This window comes from Panulirus ornatus, chromosome 52 (assembly GCF_036320965.1).
Source record: "Panulirus ornatus isolate Po-2019 chromosome 52, ASM3632096v1, whole genome shotgun sequence".
Lineage (NCBI taxonomy): Eukaryota > Metazoa > Arthropoda > Malacostraca > Decapoda > Palinuridae > Panulirus > Panulirus ornatus.
The window spans coordinates 4768200-4784477 of NC_092275.1; the positions used below are offsets into that span (position 1 = coordinate 4768200).

At 40.2% G+C, this 16278-nt stretch overlaps 2 protein-coding genes across 4 annotated transcripts in view; one reads left to right on the forward strand and one right to left on the reverse strand.

Moving 5' to 3' along the window:
• LOC139765003 (hematopoietic prostaglandin D synthase-like) overlaps positions 1-16278 on the forward strand; it is a 205735-nt gene that overhangs the window by 72685 nt on the left and 116772 nt on the right. Inside the window, exon 6 of one of the 2 annotated variants that reach the window (XM_071692059.1) lies at positions 11488-12935. The exons of the other annotated variant lie outside the window; for it this stretch is intronic. The gene's annotated coding sequence lies outside the window, so the exon portion shown is untranslated. Of the gene's footprint in view, positions 1-11487; positions 12936-16278 lie in introns of those variants that run through there. 2 annotated transcript variants of the gene reach the window in all.
• The window catches only part of LOC139765001 (Fanconi anemia group D2 protein-like), a 370225-nt gene that overhangs the window by 5720 nt on the left and 348227 nt on the right, over positions 1-16278 (reverse strand). For both annotated transcript variants that reach the window (XM_071692052.1, XM_071692050.1), the window contains exon 28: positions 12596-12763. In XM_071692052.1, the coding sequence (XP_071548153.1) occupies positions 12596-12763 (168 nt within the window). The remainder of the gene's footprint in view (positions 1-12595; positions 12764-16278) is intronic.

The following is a 16278-nucleotide window of genomic DNA, read 5'->3' on the forward strand; positions in this document are numbered from 1 at the left end:
TCTTGCATTCACCTCCCTAACAACCCCATCCATAAACAAATTAAACAACCATGGATATATATATATATATATATATATATATATATATATATATATATATATATATATATATATATATATATTCTTTCTTTCAAACTATTCGCCATTTCCCGCGTTAGCAAGGTAGCGTTGAGAACAGAGGACTGGGCCTCTGAGGGAATATCCTCACCTGGCCCCCTTCTCTGTTCCTTCTTTTGGAAAATTAAAAAAAAAAAAAAAAAAACAAGAGGGGAGGATTTCCAGCCCCCTGCTCCCTCCCCTTTCAGTCGCCTTCTATGACATGCAGGGAATACGTGGGAAGTATTCTTTCTCCCCTAATCCCCTATCGTATATATATATATATATATATATATATATATATATATATATATATTTTTTTTTTTATTTTGCTTTGTCGCTGTCTCCCGCATTTGCAAGGTAGCGCAAGGAAACAGAAGAAAGAAATGGCCCAACCCACCCCCATACACATGTATATATATACACACACAGACACATACATATATACCCATGCACACAGTTCACACTGTCTGCCTTTATTCATTCCCATCGCCACCTCGCCACACATGGAATAACATCCCCCTCCCCCCTCATGTGTGCGAGGTAGCTCTAGGAAAAGACAACAAAGGCCCCATTCGTTCACACTCATTCACTAGCTGTCATGCAATAATGCCCGAAACCACAGCTCCCTTTCCACATCCAGGCCCCACACAACTTTCCATGGTTTACCCAAGACGTTTCACATGCCCTGATTCAATCCACTGACAGCATGTCAACCCCGGTATACCACATCGATCCAATTCACTCTATTCCTTGCCCGCTTTTCACCCTCCAGCATGTTCAGGCCCCGATCACTCAAAATCTTTTTCACTCCATCTTTCCACCTCCAGTTTGGTCTCCCACTTCTCCTCGTTCCCTCCACCTCCGACACATATATCCTCTTGGTCAATCTTTCCTCACTCATTCTCTCCATGTGCCCAAACCATTTCAAAACACCCTCTTCTGCTCTCTCAACCACGCTCTTTTTATTTCCACACATCTCTCTTACCCTTACATTACTCACTCGATCAAACCACCTCACACCACACATTGTCCTCAAACATCTCATTTCCAGCACATCCACCCTCCTGCGCACAACTCTATCCATAGCCCACGCCTCGCAACCATACAACATTGTTGGAACCACTATTCCTTCAAACATACCCATTTTTGCTTTCGGAGATAATGTTCTCGACTTCCACACATTCTTCAAGGCTCCCAGGATTTTCGCCCCCTCCCCCACCCTATGATTCACTTCCGCTTCCATGGTTCCATCCGCTGCCAGATCCACTCCCAGAAATCTAAAACACTTTACTTCCTCCAGTTTTTCTCCATTCAAACTTACCTCCCAATTGACTTGACCCTCAACCCTACTGTACCTAATAACCTTGCTCTTATTCACATTTACTCTTAACTTTCTTGTTTCACACACTTTACCAAACTCAGTCACCAGCTTCTGCAGTTTCTCACATGAATCAGCCACCAGCGCTATATCACCAGCGAACAACAACTGACTCACTTCCCAAGCTCTCTCATCCACAACAGACTTCATACTTGCCCCTCTTTCCAAAACTCTTGCATTCACCTCCCTAACAACCCCATCCATAAACAAATTAAACAACCATGGAGACATCACACACCCCTGCCGCAAACCTACATTCATATGTACATTCATACATATATACATATATATATATATATATATATATATATATATATATATATATATATATATATATATATATATATATATTATTTTTTTTTTATTTTGCTTTGTCGATGTCTCCCACATTAGCGAGGTAGCGCAAGGAAACACACAAAAGAATGGCCCAACCCGCCCATATATACATACACACATACATACACGTCTGCCCACATATACCGCCCACATATACATACACGTCTGCCTTTATTTGTTCCCATCGCCACCCCACCACACATGGAATAACAACCCCCTCCCCCCTCATGTGTGCGAGGTAGCGCTAGGAAAAGACAACAAAGGCCCCATTCGTTCACACTCAGTCTCTAGCTGTCATGTAATAATGCACCGAAACCACAGCTCCCTTTCCACATCCAGGCCCCACACACTTTCCATGGTTTACCCCAGACGCTTCACATGCCCTGGTTCAATCCATTGACAGCACGTCGACCCTGGTATACCACATCGTTCCAATTCACTCTATTCCATGCACGCCTTTCACCCTCCTGCATGTTCAGGCCCTGATCACTCAAAATCCTTTTCACTCCATCTTTCCACCTCCAATTTGGTCTCCCACTTCTCCTTGTTCCCTCCACCTCTGACACCTATATCCTCTTGGTCAATCTTTCCTCACTCATTCTCTCCATGTGACCAAACCATTTCAAAACACCCTCTTCTGCTCTCTCAACCACACTCTTTTTATTTCCACACATCTCTCTTACCCTTACATTACTTACTCAATCAAACCACCTCACACCACATATTGTCCTCAAACATCTCATTTCCAGCACATCCACCCTCCTGCGCACAACTCTATCCATAGCCCACGCCTCGCAACCATACAACATTGTTGGAACCACTATTCTATATATATATATATATATATATATATATATATATATATATATATATATATATATATATATATATATATATATTATCCCTGGGGATAGGGGAGAAAGAATACTTCCCACGTATTCCCTGCGTGTCGTAGAAGGCGACTAAAAGGGGAGGGAGCGGGTGGCTGGAAATCCTCCCCTCTCGTTTTTTTTTCAATTTTCCAAAAGAAGGAACAGAGAAGGGGGCCAGGTGAGGATATTCCCTCAAAGTCCCAGTCCTCTGTTCTTAACGCTACCTCGCTAACGCGGGAAATGGTGAATAGTACGAAAGAAAAAAAAAAAAAAAATAAATATATATATATATATATATATATATATATATATATATATATATATATATATATATATATATATATATATATATGTATATGTACAGAGCATCAGATTGGGGAAGAGCAGTGTGGTTTCAGAAGTGGTAGAGGATGTGTGGATCAGGCGTTTGCTTTGAAGAATGTACGTGAGAAATACTTAGAAAAGCAAATGGATTTGTATGTAGCATTTATGGATCTGGAGAAGGCATATGATAGAGTTGAAAGAGATGCTCTGTGGAAGGCATTAAGAATATATGGTGTGGGAGGCAAGTTGTTAGAAGCAGTGAAAAGTTTTTATCGAGGATGTAAGGCATATGTACGTGTAGGAAGAGAGGAAAGTGATTGGTTCTCAGTGAATGTAGGTTTAGGCAGGGGTGTGTGATGTCTCCATGGTTGTTTAATTTGTTTATGGATGGGGTTGTTAGGGAGGTGAATGCAAGAGTTTTGGAAAGAGGGGCAAGTATGGAGTCTGTTGTGGATGAGAGAGCTTGGGAAGTGAGTCAGTTGTTGTTCGCTGATGATACAGCGCTGGTGGCTGATTCATGTAAGAAACTGCAGAAGCTGGTGACTGAGTTTGGTAAATGTGTGAAAGAAGAAAGTTAAGAGTAAATGTGAATAAGAGCAAGGTTATTAGGTACAGTAGGGTTGAGGGTCAAGTCAATTGGGAGGTGAGTTTGAATGGAGAAAAACTGGAGGAAGTAAATTGTTTTAGATATCTGGGAGTGGATCTGGCAGCGGATGGAACCATGGAAGCGGAGGTGGATCATAGGGTGGGGTAGGGGGCGAAAATCCTGGGAGCCTTGAAGAATGTGTGGAAGTCGAGAACATTATCTCGGAAAGCAAAAATGGGTATGTTTGAAGGAATAGTGGTTCCAACAATTTTGTATGGTTGCGAGGCGTGGGCTATGGATAGAGTTGTGCGCAGGAGGGTGGATGTGCAGGAAATGAGATGTTTGAGGACAATGTGTGGTGTGAGGTGGTTTGATCGAGTAAGTAACGTAAGGGTAAAAGAGATGTGTGGAAATAAAAAGAGCGTGGTTGAGAGAGCAGAAGAGGGTGTTTTGAAATGGTTTGGGCACATGGAGAGAATGAGTGAGGAAAGATTGACCAAGAGGATATATGTGTCGGAGGTGGAGGGAACGAGGAGAAGTGGGAGACCAAATTGGAGGTGGAAAGATGGAGTGAAAAAGATTTTGTGTGATCGGGGCCTGAACATGCAGGAGGGTGAAAGGAGGGCAAGGAATAGAGTGAATTGGATCGATGTGGTATACCGGGGTTGACGTGCTGTCAGTGGCTTGAATCAGGGCATGTGAAGCGTCTGGGGTAAACCATGGAAAGCTGTGTAGGTATGTATATTTGCGTGTGTGGACGTATGTATATACATGTGTATGGGGGTGGGTTGGGCCATTTCTTTCGTCTGTTTCCTTGCGCTACCTCGCAAACGCGGGAGACAGCGGCAAAAAAAAAAAAAAAAAAAAAAATTATATATATATATAATCCCTGGGGATAGGGGAGAAAGAATACTTCCCACGTATTCCCTGCGTGTTGTAGAAGGCGACTAAAAGGGGAGGGAGCGGGGGGCTGGAAATATTCCCCTCTTGTTTTTCTTTTTAATTTTCCAAAAGAAGGAACAGAGAAGGGGGCAGGTGGGGATATTCCCTCAGAGGCCCAGTCCTCTGTTCTTAACGCTACCTTGCTAACGCGGGAAATGGCGAATAGTTTGAAAGAAAGAAATATATATATATATATATATATATATTTTTTTTTTTTTGCTTTGTCGCTGTCTCCCGCGTTTGCGAGGTAGCGCAAGGAAACAGACGAAAGAAATGGCCGAACCCACCCCCATACACATGTATATACATACGTCCACACACGCAAATATACATACCTACACAGCTTTCCATGGTTTACCTCAGACGCTTCACATGCCCCGATTCAATCCACTGACAGCACGTCAACCCCGGTATACCACATCGCTCCAATTCACTCTATTCCTTGCCCTCCTTTCACCCTCCTGCATGTTCAGGCCCCAATCACACAAAATCTTTTTCACTCCATCTTTCCACCTCCAATTTGGTCTCCCTCTTCTCCTCGTTCCCTCCACCTCCGACACATATATCCTCTTGGTCAATCTTTCCTCACTCATTCTCTCCATGTGCCCAAACCATTTCAAAACACCCTCTTCTGCTCTCTCAACCACGCTCTTTTTATTTCCACACATCTCTCTTACCCTTACGTTACTTACTCGATCAAACCACCTCACACCACACATTGTCCTCAAACATCTCATTTCCAGCACATCCATCCTCCTGCGCACAACTCTATCCATAGCCCACGCCTCGCAACCATACAACATTGTTGGAACCACTATTCCTTCAAACATACCCATTTTTGCTTTCCGAGATAATGTTCTCGACCTCCACACATTCTTCAAGGCTCCCAGAATTTTCGCCCCCTCCCCCACCCTATGATCCACTTCCGCTTCCATGGTTCCATCCGCTGCCAGATCCACTCCCAGATATCTAAAACACTTCACTTCCTCCAGTTTTTCTCCATTCAAACTCACCTCCCAATTGACTTGACCCTCAACCCCACTGTACCTAATAACCTTGCTCTTATTCACATTTACTCTTAACTTTCTTCTCTCACACACTTTACCAAACTCAGTCACCAGCTTCTGCAGTTTCTCACATGAATCAACCACCAGCGCTGTATCATCAGCAAACAACAACTGACTCACTTCCCAAGCTCTCTCATCCCAACAGACTTCATACTTGCCCCTCTTTCCAAAACTCTTGCATTCACCTCCCTAACAACCCCATCCATAAACAAATTAAACAACCATGGAGACATCACACACCCCTGCTGCAAACCTACATTCACTGAGAACCAATCACTTTCCTCTCTTCCTACACGTACACATGCCTTACATCCTCGATAAAAACTTTTCACTGCTTCTAACAACTTGCCTCCCACACCATATATTCTTAATACCTTCCACAGAGCATCTCTATCAACTCTATCATATGCCTTCTCCAGATCCATAAATGCTACATACAAATCCATTTGCTTTTCTAAGTATTTCTCACATACATTCTTCAAAGCAAACACCTGATCCACACATCCTCTACCACTTCTGAAACCACACTGCTCTTCCCCAATCTGATGCTCTGTACATGCCTTCACCCTCTCAATCAATACCCTCCCATATAATTTACCAGGAATACTCAACAAACTTATACCTCTGTAATCTGAGCACTCACTCTTATCCCCTTTGCCTTTGTACAATGACACTATGCACGCATTCCGCCAATCCTCAGGCACCTCACCATGAGTCATACATACATTAAATAACCTTACCAACCAGTCAACAATACAGTCACCCCCTTTTTTAATAAATTCCACTGCAATACCATCCAAACCTGCTGCCTTGCCGGCTTTCATCTTCCGCAAAGCTTTTACTACCTCTTCTCTGTTTACCAAATCATTTTCCCTAACCCTCTCACTTTGCACACCACCTCGACCAAAACACCCTATATCTGCCACTCTATCATCAAACACATTCAACAAACCTTCAAAATACTCACTCCATCTCCTTCTCACATCACCACTACTTGTTATCACCTCCCCATTTGCGCCCTTCACTTAAGTTCCCATTTTTTATTTTTTGCTTAAAAGAATAATATATATATATATATATATATATATATATATATATATATATATATATATATATATATATATAGAATAGTGGTTCCAACAATGTTGTATGGTTGCAAGGCGTGGGCTATGGATAGAGTTGTGTGCAGGAGGGTGGATGTGCTGGAAATCAGATGTTTGAGGACAATATGTGGTGTGAGGTGGTTTGATTAAGTAATGTAAGGGTAAGAGAGATGTCTGGGGATAGGGGGGAAAGAATACTTCCCACGTATTCCCTGCGTGTCGTAGAAGGCGACTAAAAGGGGAGGGAGCGGGGGGCTGGAAATCCTCCCCTCTCATTATTTTTTTTTTAATTTTCCAAAAGAAAGAACAGAGAAGGGGGCAGGTGAGGATATTCCCTCAAAGGCCCAGTTCTCTGTTCTTAACGCTACCTCGCTAACGCGGGAAATGACGAATATTTTGAAAGAAAGATTTTTTTTTTTTTTTTTTTGCTTTGTCGCTGTCTCCCGCGTTTGCGAGGTAGCGCAAGGAAACAGACGAAAGAAATGGCCCAACCCACCCCCATACACATGTATATGCATACGTCCACACACGCAAATATACATACCTACACAGCTTTCCATGGTTTACCCCAGACGCTTCACATGCCCTGATTCAATCCACTGACAGCACGTCAACCCTGGTATACCACATTGATCCAATTCACTCTATTCCTTGCCCTCCTTTCACTCTCCTGCATGTTCAGGCCCCGATCACACAAAATCTTTTTCATTCCATCTTTCCACCTCCAATTTGGTCTCCCACTTCTCCTCGTTCCCTCCACCTCCGACACATATATCCTCTTGGTCAATCTTTCCTCACTCATTCTCTCCATGAGCCCAAACCATTTCAAAACACCCTCTTCTGCTCTCTCAACCACGCTCTTTTTATTTCCACACATCTCTCTTACCCTTACGTTACTTACTCGATCAAACCACCTCACACCACACATTGTCCTCAAACATCTTATTTCCAGCACATCCATCCTCCTGCGCACAACTCTATCCATAGCCCATGCCTCGCAACCATATAACATTGTTGGAACCACTATTCCTTCAAACATACCCATTTTTGCTTTCCGAGATAATGTTCTTGACTTCCACATTCTTCAAGGCTCCCAGGATTTTCGCCCCCTCCCCCACCCTATGATCCACTTCTGCTTCCATGGTTCCATCCGCTGACAGATCCACTCCCAGATATCTAAAACACTTTACTTCCTCCAGTTTTTCTCCATTCAAACTTACCTCCCAATTGACTTGACCCTCAACCCTACTGTACCTAATAACCTTGCTCTTATTCACATTTCCTCTTAACTTTCTTCTTTCACACACTTTACCAAACTCAGTCACCAGCTTCTGCAGTTTCTCACATGAATCAGCCAACAGCGCTGTATCATCAGCGAACAACAACTGACTCACTTCCCAAGCTCTCTCATCCACAACAGACTTCATACTTGCCCTTCTTTCCAAAACTCTTGCATTCACCTCCCTAACAACCCCATCCATAAACAAATTAAACAACCATGGAGACATCACACACCCCTGCTGCAAACCTACATTCACTGAGAACCAATCACTTTCCTCTCTTCCTACATGTACACATGCCTTACATCCTCGATAAAAAGAAAGAAAGAAAGAAAGATATATATATATATATATATATATATATATATATATATATATATATATATATATATATATATATAGATTGACCAAGAGGATATATGTGTCGGAGGTGGAGGGAACGAGGAGAAGTGGGAGACCAGATTGGAGGTGGAAAGATGGAGTGAAAAAGATTTTGTGTGATCGGGGCCTGAACATGCAGGAGGGTGAAAGGAGGGCAAGGAATAGAGTGAATTGGATCGATGTAGTATACAGGCGTTGACGTGCTGTCAGTGGATTGAATCAGGGCATGTGAAGTGTCTGGGGTAAACCATGGAAAGCTGTGTAGGTATGTATATTTGCGTGTGTGGACGTATGTATATACATGTGTATGGGGGTGGGTTGGGCCATTTCTTTCGTCTGTTTCCTTGCGCTACCTCACAAACGCGGGAGACAGCGACAAAGCAAAAAAAAAAAAAAAAAAAAAAAAAAAAAAAAAATATATATATATATATATATATATATATATATATATATATATATATATATATATTTTTTTTTTTCATACTATTCGCTATTTCCCGCGATAGCGAGGTAGCGTTAAGAACAGAGGACTGGGCCTTTGAGGGAATATCCTCACCTGGACCTCTTCTCTGTTCCTTCTTTAAAAAAAAAAAAAAAAAAAAAAAAAAAAAAAAAAAAAACGAGAGGGGAGGATTTCCAGCCCCCCGCTCCCTTCCCTTTTAGTCGCCTTCTATGACACGCAGGGAATACGTGGGAAGTATTTTTTTTTTTTTTTTTTTTTTTCCCCAAAAGAAGGAACAGAGAATTGGGCCAGGTGAGGGTATTCCCTCAAAGGCCCAGTCCTCTGTTCTTAATGCTACCTCGCTAACGCGGGAAATGGCGAATAGTTAAAAAAAAAAAAAAAAAAAATAATATATACATATACATGTACACATATATATTTTATATATATATATATATATATATCCCTGGGGATAGGGGAGAAAGAATACTTCCCACGTATTCCCTGCGTGTCGTAGAAGGCGACTAAAAGGGGAGGGAGCGGGGGGCTGGAAATCCTCCCCTCTCATTATTTTTTTTTTTAATTTTCCAAAAGAAGGAACAGAGAAGGGGGCCAGGTGAGCATATTCCCTCAATGGCCCAGTTCTCTGTTCTTAACGCTACCTCGCCAACGCGGGAAATGGCGAATAGTTTGAAAGAAAGAAAGAATATATATATATATATATATATATATATATATATATATATATATATATATATATATATATATATATATATACACATGTACATATTCATGCTTGCCTTCGTCCATTCCTGGCGCTAACCGATCCCATAGGAAACAGCATCACTGACCCCCCTGCTTCAGCAAGGTTGCGCCAGAAAAACATACAAAAGGGCCGCATTCATTCACAGTCTCTAGCTGTCATGTGTAATGCACAGAAACCATGTCTCCCTATCCACATATCCATACATTGGTAGGTTAAGTAAGGAGCCTGGCTTCTTAAGTTTTGTTTATATACCTGTTCATATTGTTCTTGTATCATTCCCCTGAAGAGATTATGAAAAACAAAGAAAAAATCGGGAAGATGTTCTTTAATTTTAACTGTGAGCCTGTAAAGATTACTAAAGTAATATGGAGTCTAAATATGCAGTCATCTTTGTATTGAAGCCCAACACTGCTGAGGTAAGCTTACCACAAATCCAAAGGTAAAAGTCAAGGACATAACTACATACTTAAAATTATAAAAGTTTCCACAACAATGCAAGACTGAACCAAGAAATGCATATTTCCAAAGTTGGCTTCTAATACGACAGCGACTACCATAGCGATGCCAAGGTCTTTCTGCCATCCATTTTACCCATCTACTCCTTACATTAAAAATTACAGCCTATGTTATTAAGAATTGTTTATTTTCTTACCTTCTCTAAGTATATTAATTCTATAAGCCTTGTACATAAACATTTTCAATGTTTTTTTTTCCAAAATTGGAAATAAAAAGTCCAGGGGAGGTGTCTGGAAGTAATTCCTTTTTACTAAGGCAACCGACCCTACTGCCTTAACTATTCATTTCTAAGAATGCAGCCCTCATTTATTGCAAGGGGAGACAATAGAGCAACAGTGCACAACAGTCATGTAAGCAAATTGGAGGCAACTTTAGAGTAATATGGGGCAGAAAAATGCATCTCGATTGTATTATCAAAAACTATGGGAATATGTTGTATGGATGTAAGACATGGGATATAGATGAGGATGTGTGAAGGATGGTTGATGTGTTGGAATTAAATATCTGAGTGCAATATGTCATGTGAGGAGTGTTGATCAAGTAAGAGAGATGTGGTAATAAGAAGAGCATGGTTGTAAGAACTGAGGAGGGTGTATTGAAATGGTCTGGACATATGGAGAGAATAAGCAAGAGACTGACAAAGATGACAAAGAAGATATGAGTTACAAGTGGAAGGAACAAGGAGAAGGGAGAGACAAAATTAGAGACAGAAGGATGGAGTGTAAAAGATTTGAGAGGCTGGGGCCTGACCATACAGGATGGTGAAAGGTGTGGATGGGGTAGAGTAAACTGGAACTATGAGGTATACAGGGATTGATGAGCTGTCACTGGACTGAACCAGAGTATATGAAGCAGCCAGGGAAAACCATGGAGAGGTATTTGGTGTTTGGATAGAGGGCTGTGGTTTTGGTGCATCACACATGAGAGAGTGGATGTGAGCGAATCAAGGCCTTTTTCATCCATTCCTGGCCATACCTAACTAACGTTGGAAACAGCCAACAAGTATGACAAGAAAAAAAAAAAAAAGCTCACCAACCTAATCTTGCTTAATGTAGCATTTCAAGGAGATAGATATACAATGTTATGAGGGGAATGTCTGTAATATCAACTAGATGGTTTACCTTCATTTATGAGTGATTACAGGGAAGATCATATGCCACAATGAGAAAGTATTCTTTCTGTTTATCTATCTATCTAGCTATCTATCTATATCAACGATGTCCGTATCCTGTAGAAACTACCAAAAGGCAGGGCTAATGAATGGTGCTCACCGCAGAACAATTTAGAATTATAAAGAATGAGTTGTGTAAGTTTAAGTGTTGTCAACTGTTATATGTGACAAGGAGAGACTGTCTGTTGACAGAATGCCAGCAGTCCAGTAAGGCAGAGAGAAAGAATGCCAGCAGTCCAGTAAGGCAGAGAGAAAAGAAAGAAAAGAAGCTACTATGGTCAGAGGAGTGCAACTTGACAACTTCTGAAGTGCTGACTCCCTATGCAGCCATCACTAACCACCCCAATACCCAGGCAGGTTGTACTGGTAGTATACTTCCCTGCTTGGTGGCTGCCTACCAACTACTACCTACAAGTATTCTTCAAGCTTAAAAAAAAAAAAAAAAAAAAAGAAAAAAAAAAAATTCACTGTTTACAAAAGATGGCAATTTTCACAAGTAACAGATCTTTTTCGAGGAATAAGGCTCAAAATACCTCAAAATGAATTCCCCATATTGGACAACACAAAGAGAATCAGTACTTAAATGTATAGGTGAAGTACACGAGTGGGATGGGGAAGGAGAGATCTGAAAATATGAGAAAGAGTAGTGAGTAGTGATTTATGGAAGTTAAATCACCGATGAAATGAAAAAGGGAGTTGCATGCATGGTATCTGTAGGGAAAGAGAGCAAGTGACTGTGAGGAGTACAACAAAATGCAGGAGGTGAAAAGAAAGGTATGAGAGCTGAAAAAGAGGGCAAATGAAAGATGGGGTGAGAGAGTATTGATGAACTTCAGAGAGAACATAATGTTTGGAAACTATAAATAGGGAGAACAAGAAAACCAATAGGGGCCATGAGAAAGGTGAGTGGATGGGGAAGTGGTAACAGTGAAAAAAAGGGGTGAAGAAGAGATGGAGTAAGTGTTCTGATGGAAAGCTGAATATGTCAGATAACAAGGAGGCAGAAAGGTGGAATCCAGAGTGAAAGCCATGGCAAATGGCATAGTGAAAAGAAAGGAAGTACTGAAAGCCTCACACAAGATAAAGTGTGTGGCAAAGCTGATGAAATGGATGGGACTGCAGCAGAGTTTCTCGAGAAAGTGGGTGACTGTGTTGTTGATTGGTTCGTCAGAATGCATAAATTGTGCCCTTTCATAATGGGAAGGGGTATGAAAATGAATGTTTAAATTAAAAAGGGCTAAGTATGTTGAGCACATGCAGTAAGTGAATGGGAGATTGGCAATAACCAATTTTCCTCCATTTCCTTATAAACAAAATTATTTGCTCATCTACCTGAGAAAGTAGTTCTTCTCCTTGTAAGTCTCTATTCTTCAGGTTGCCCATCCAGAAAGCATTAGAACACTTGTTGAGAGCCAGCATAGCCTTGACTCGATATACTAACATTTCTAATGACTTTCTGATCAATGGTACGTGGCGGGTCAAACTTGTGTCTTGATTGGCCTAACATTAAGAAAAAAGAATAGTTAAAATATATGTACCTGTATTTCAATATGAATTATAAATGTTTCATCCAACTATGCAGCCATACATAAGAGAACTTTTTACCTCCTTTCCTATGTATCTTTAAGCCATAACCTGTGTGTTTCAAAAGATGCACAGACTAATAACAAAATCATAAGAAAAAGATCAAAGGTAAAATAAAAAATATAACAAACAAATTGACTCAACAATACTACAAGAAAACTAAAACTATTCTTGCCCTTAATGTTAAGTATAACAAACTGCATTAGCACTTTAACATTAACATTCACTCAGTGCACTATGCTAATTCATCAGTGACACTTTCATATTTACTTCTTTTACTACTTTCATCCACAATTCCTCTCCACTGTAAACTCACTAGTCATAACATGACAGCATTTACTTACAGACCCATAAATCTATATGCCACACCACTAAATCTGTTTTATGAATGTCTTACCATTCATGCCCCATCCCTAAATATACACACATAATCATACACCAAAGGTCATAAAGTTTAGCATGGATGGTAGAGAAAGCTGAAGATGAAAGAAGCATTATGCAAAAGATAGCTGGGGGTGCACTAACAACTCTGGAGAGTGGAAAGAATGTAAACCTAGTGTGTGTAAGAAACCTACAAAAAGGAGTGCTTTTTGCAATGTTGACATATGGTAGTAAAACCTAAGAGTATATATGTATGGACTGATTGAAAATAAGATCAGTAGAATTGGACAATTTGCAAAGTAGAGATGGAATTACAAAGAGAGATGGAATGAAGAATGCAGATGTGAAATAGTTATGTCATGTGAAGAGGTCATTGAAAAGATGGTTGGACGGAATTCTTTGGACAGGACTGTCATGTTGATTGTACAGCAGAGAATAGCATGATTGTGTAGAATGTAATGAAGAGGATGGGTAGGACATGAAGACACACTGCAGTATAATAGAAAGTACAAGAAGAGGAGGACCATGGGATAGATGGGAAGATGCAGTGAGAAAACTGATGAAGGTAAGAAGGGATACCTCATATCAAGAGTTATGACTGGGAATCCAATGCAATGAAAGCATCTTGTGTATGGAGGTGGTATGCATGCAAATATTGATCTTAACTGATAAATCACCATAGTGTGTAAAGGGAAAGAAAGAAGACCACTTGTATGTTTGGAAGTCTTTGTTTCAATAACACACTCAGCACAGGTAAAGGATGCATGTGAGTGATGTTAAGAAGGATAAGGGAACCTGATCAACCCCATTATATTGTAAATGGAATTATGATAGTAGACAGATGGATAGATAAATAGTGAGACAGACAATACAGCAAGACAGAAAGGTAAATAAGTAAATCTTCCTTCTCTCTCCACCCATGACTCACATATCTTCATTTTTCATTGTACCTGTTAATTCCTACAATACTGCATAATGTTATATATTTTTGCTTTATCGCTGTTTCCCACGTTAGTGAGGTAGTGCAAGGAAACAGAGGAAAGAATGGCCCAACCCACCCACACACACATGTATATACATACACGTCCACACGCAAATATACATACCTATACATCTCAACGTATACATATATATACATACACAGACATATACATACATACATACACATGTACATAATTCATACTGTCTGCCTTTATTCATTCCCATTGCCACCCCGCCACACATGAAATAACAACCCCCTCCCCCCTCCTGTGCACGAGGTAACGCTAAGAAGACAACAAAGGCCCCATTTGTTCACACTCAGTCTCTAGCTGTCATGTAATAATGCACCGAAACCACAGCTCCCTTTCCACTGCATAATGTATATAATCTATATTCAATGGAATATTTCCCAACTCCCATTTGTTTTAGAAACGTTGCATTTCACACCTTTTACATTGCTGGAACATGTAGTCCCTCAAGCAGCTGCATATTCCACATATGATGTTTTCACATTTGTTACAGCTCTGATGGCACCTTTAACTCTTCTTCCCTGAATTAACTTGACCATATCATCTGAATTTTCCACTGCCATCTTTCTGTTAATTTCCAATAGCTGAATCTCCATTTTTCAAAATGACATTACAAACAGAATGCCTTTTTCCTTTCACACCAAAACTTTGTTTTTCCTTACAGTTACTTTGACATCTTTCTCCTGTAAACTTTACCAACAGTTTATAATACCAAAATACCATAACTTGTAAAAAATATCATAAACTTACAGAAAGGACGACATTTACTGTCACTATGATTTAACTGTATCCCATATTCACCTACTGTCACTTTCAACTGACAGAAGCTCTTTTATGAATGTTACAAAACTATGGTGTCTACTGTTAAACAGCCCTGGCATACTTCCACATTTGTAACGAGGCATTTGCATTGTCAGATGTCCTTAAAAAGGAAGAAAAAGTTTATATTCGTCTCTCCCAACATTCAGCACTCTGTTGTAGCTCTTGCAATATATGAATTTTTCCTAATCAACATGTAACTTTATGTAACTGTGTGCCCCAAATCTAATCAGTTTGTTTTCTTCATAAGGGGTACCTATGGCATAAGTTCCTATCATGTACTGTTCTTGAGTTGTTGTGCTTAGAAGACAGAGTCCACAGATAGACAGACACAGCGGTGAAAACATAATATCTCACACACAACATATGTATCCCTGGGGATAGGGGAGAAAGAATACTTCCCACGTATTCCCTGCGTGTTGTAGAAGGTGACTAAAAGGGAAGGGAGCGGGGGGCTGAAAATCCTCCCCTCTCGTTTTTGGTTTTCCTGATGAACAGAGGGGGCGGCCAAGTGAGGATATTCCCTCAGAGGCTCAGTCCTCTGTTCTTAACGCTACCTTGCTAACGTGGGAAATGGTGAATAGTATGAAAAAAAAAAAAATGTAGTGAGAGGATATGAAAACCACTTATAGCATCATGTACTCTCACACATGAACAGCTTCCCCAAGAAAACTCTTAACAGTTTATTCAGCAGTCTCCAACAATAATTAGAATAAGTGTCACAATTTCTCAAAGTCCACAACAATTCATTTAATCATAATCTTTGACACCCACCTTCCAATCAAAACATTTAAAAGCTTTCTCGTACAACACTCTGATATACACACAGTTCTCTTATCCTACTCATAATGTTAATCTCTCTAACTCTATGCTTTACTGTGTTATGATGATTTATTCTCTAATTCTTAACTCTTTTAATTATATTCATCTTCATACAGCAAAAAAAAAAGAAAAACTTTTATTCAATTTGCTTAATGTTCTTTTCTCTTCATATCCTGCTACTTCATATCTTATTACTTCCTCTACAACTCTCCTTTTTCAAGCACATTACTGCTTTTCTTGCCTCTTCCTTTGTCTTTACTTGTACTAACCATCTGCAAAATACAGATGGCAAAGAATGGCAACTATTATGAAAAAAATCTATTTTCCTGCTCATGATACTGGATGTGAAAGAGCAAATTTTCTACCCTGCACTGGATGACACCAATCACTTACCTAAAG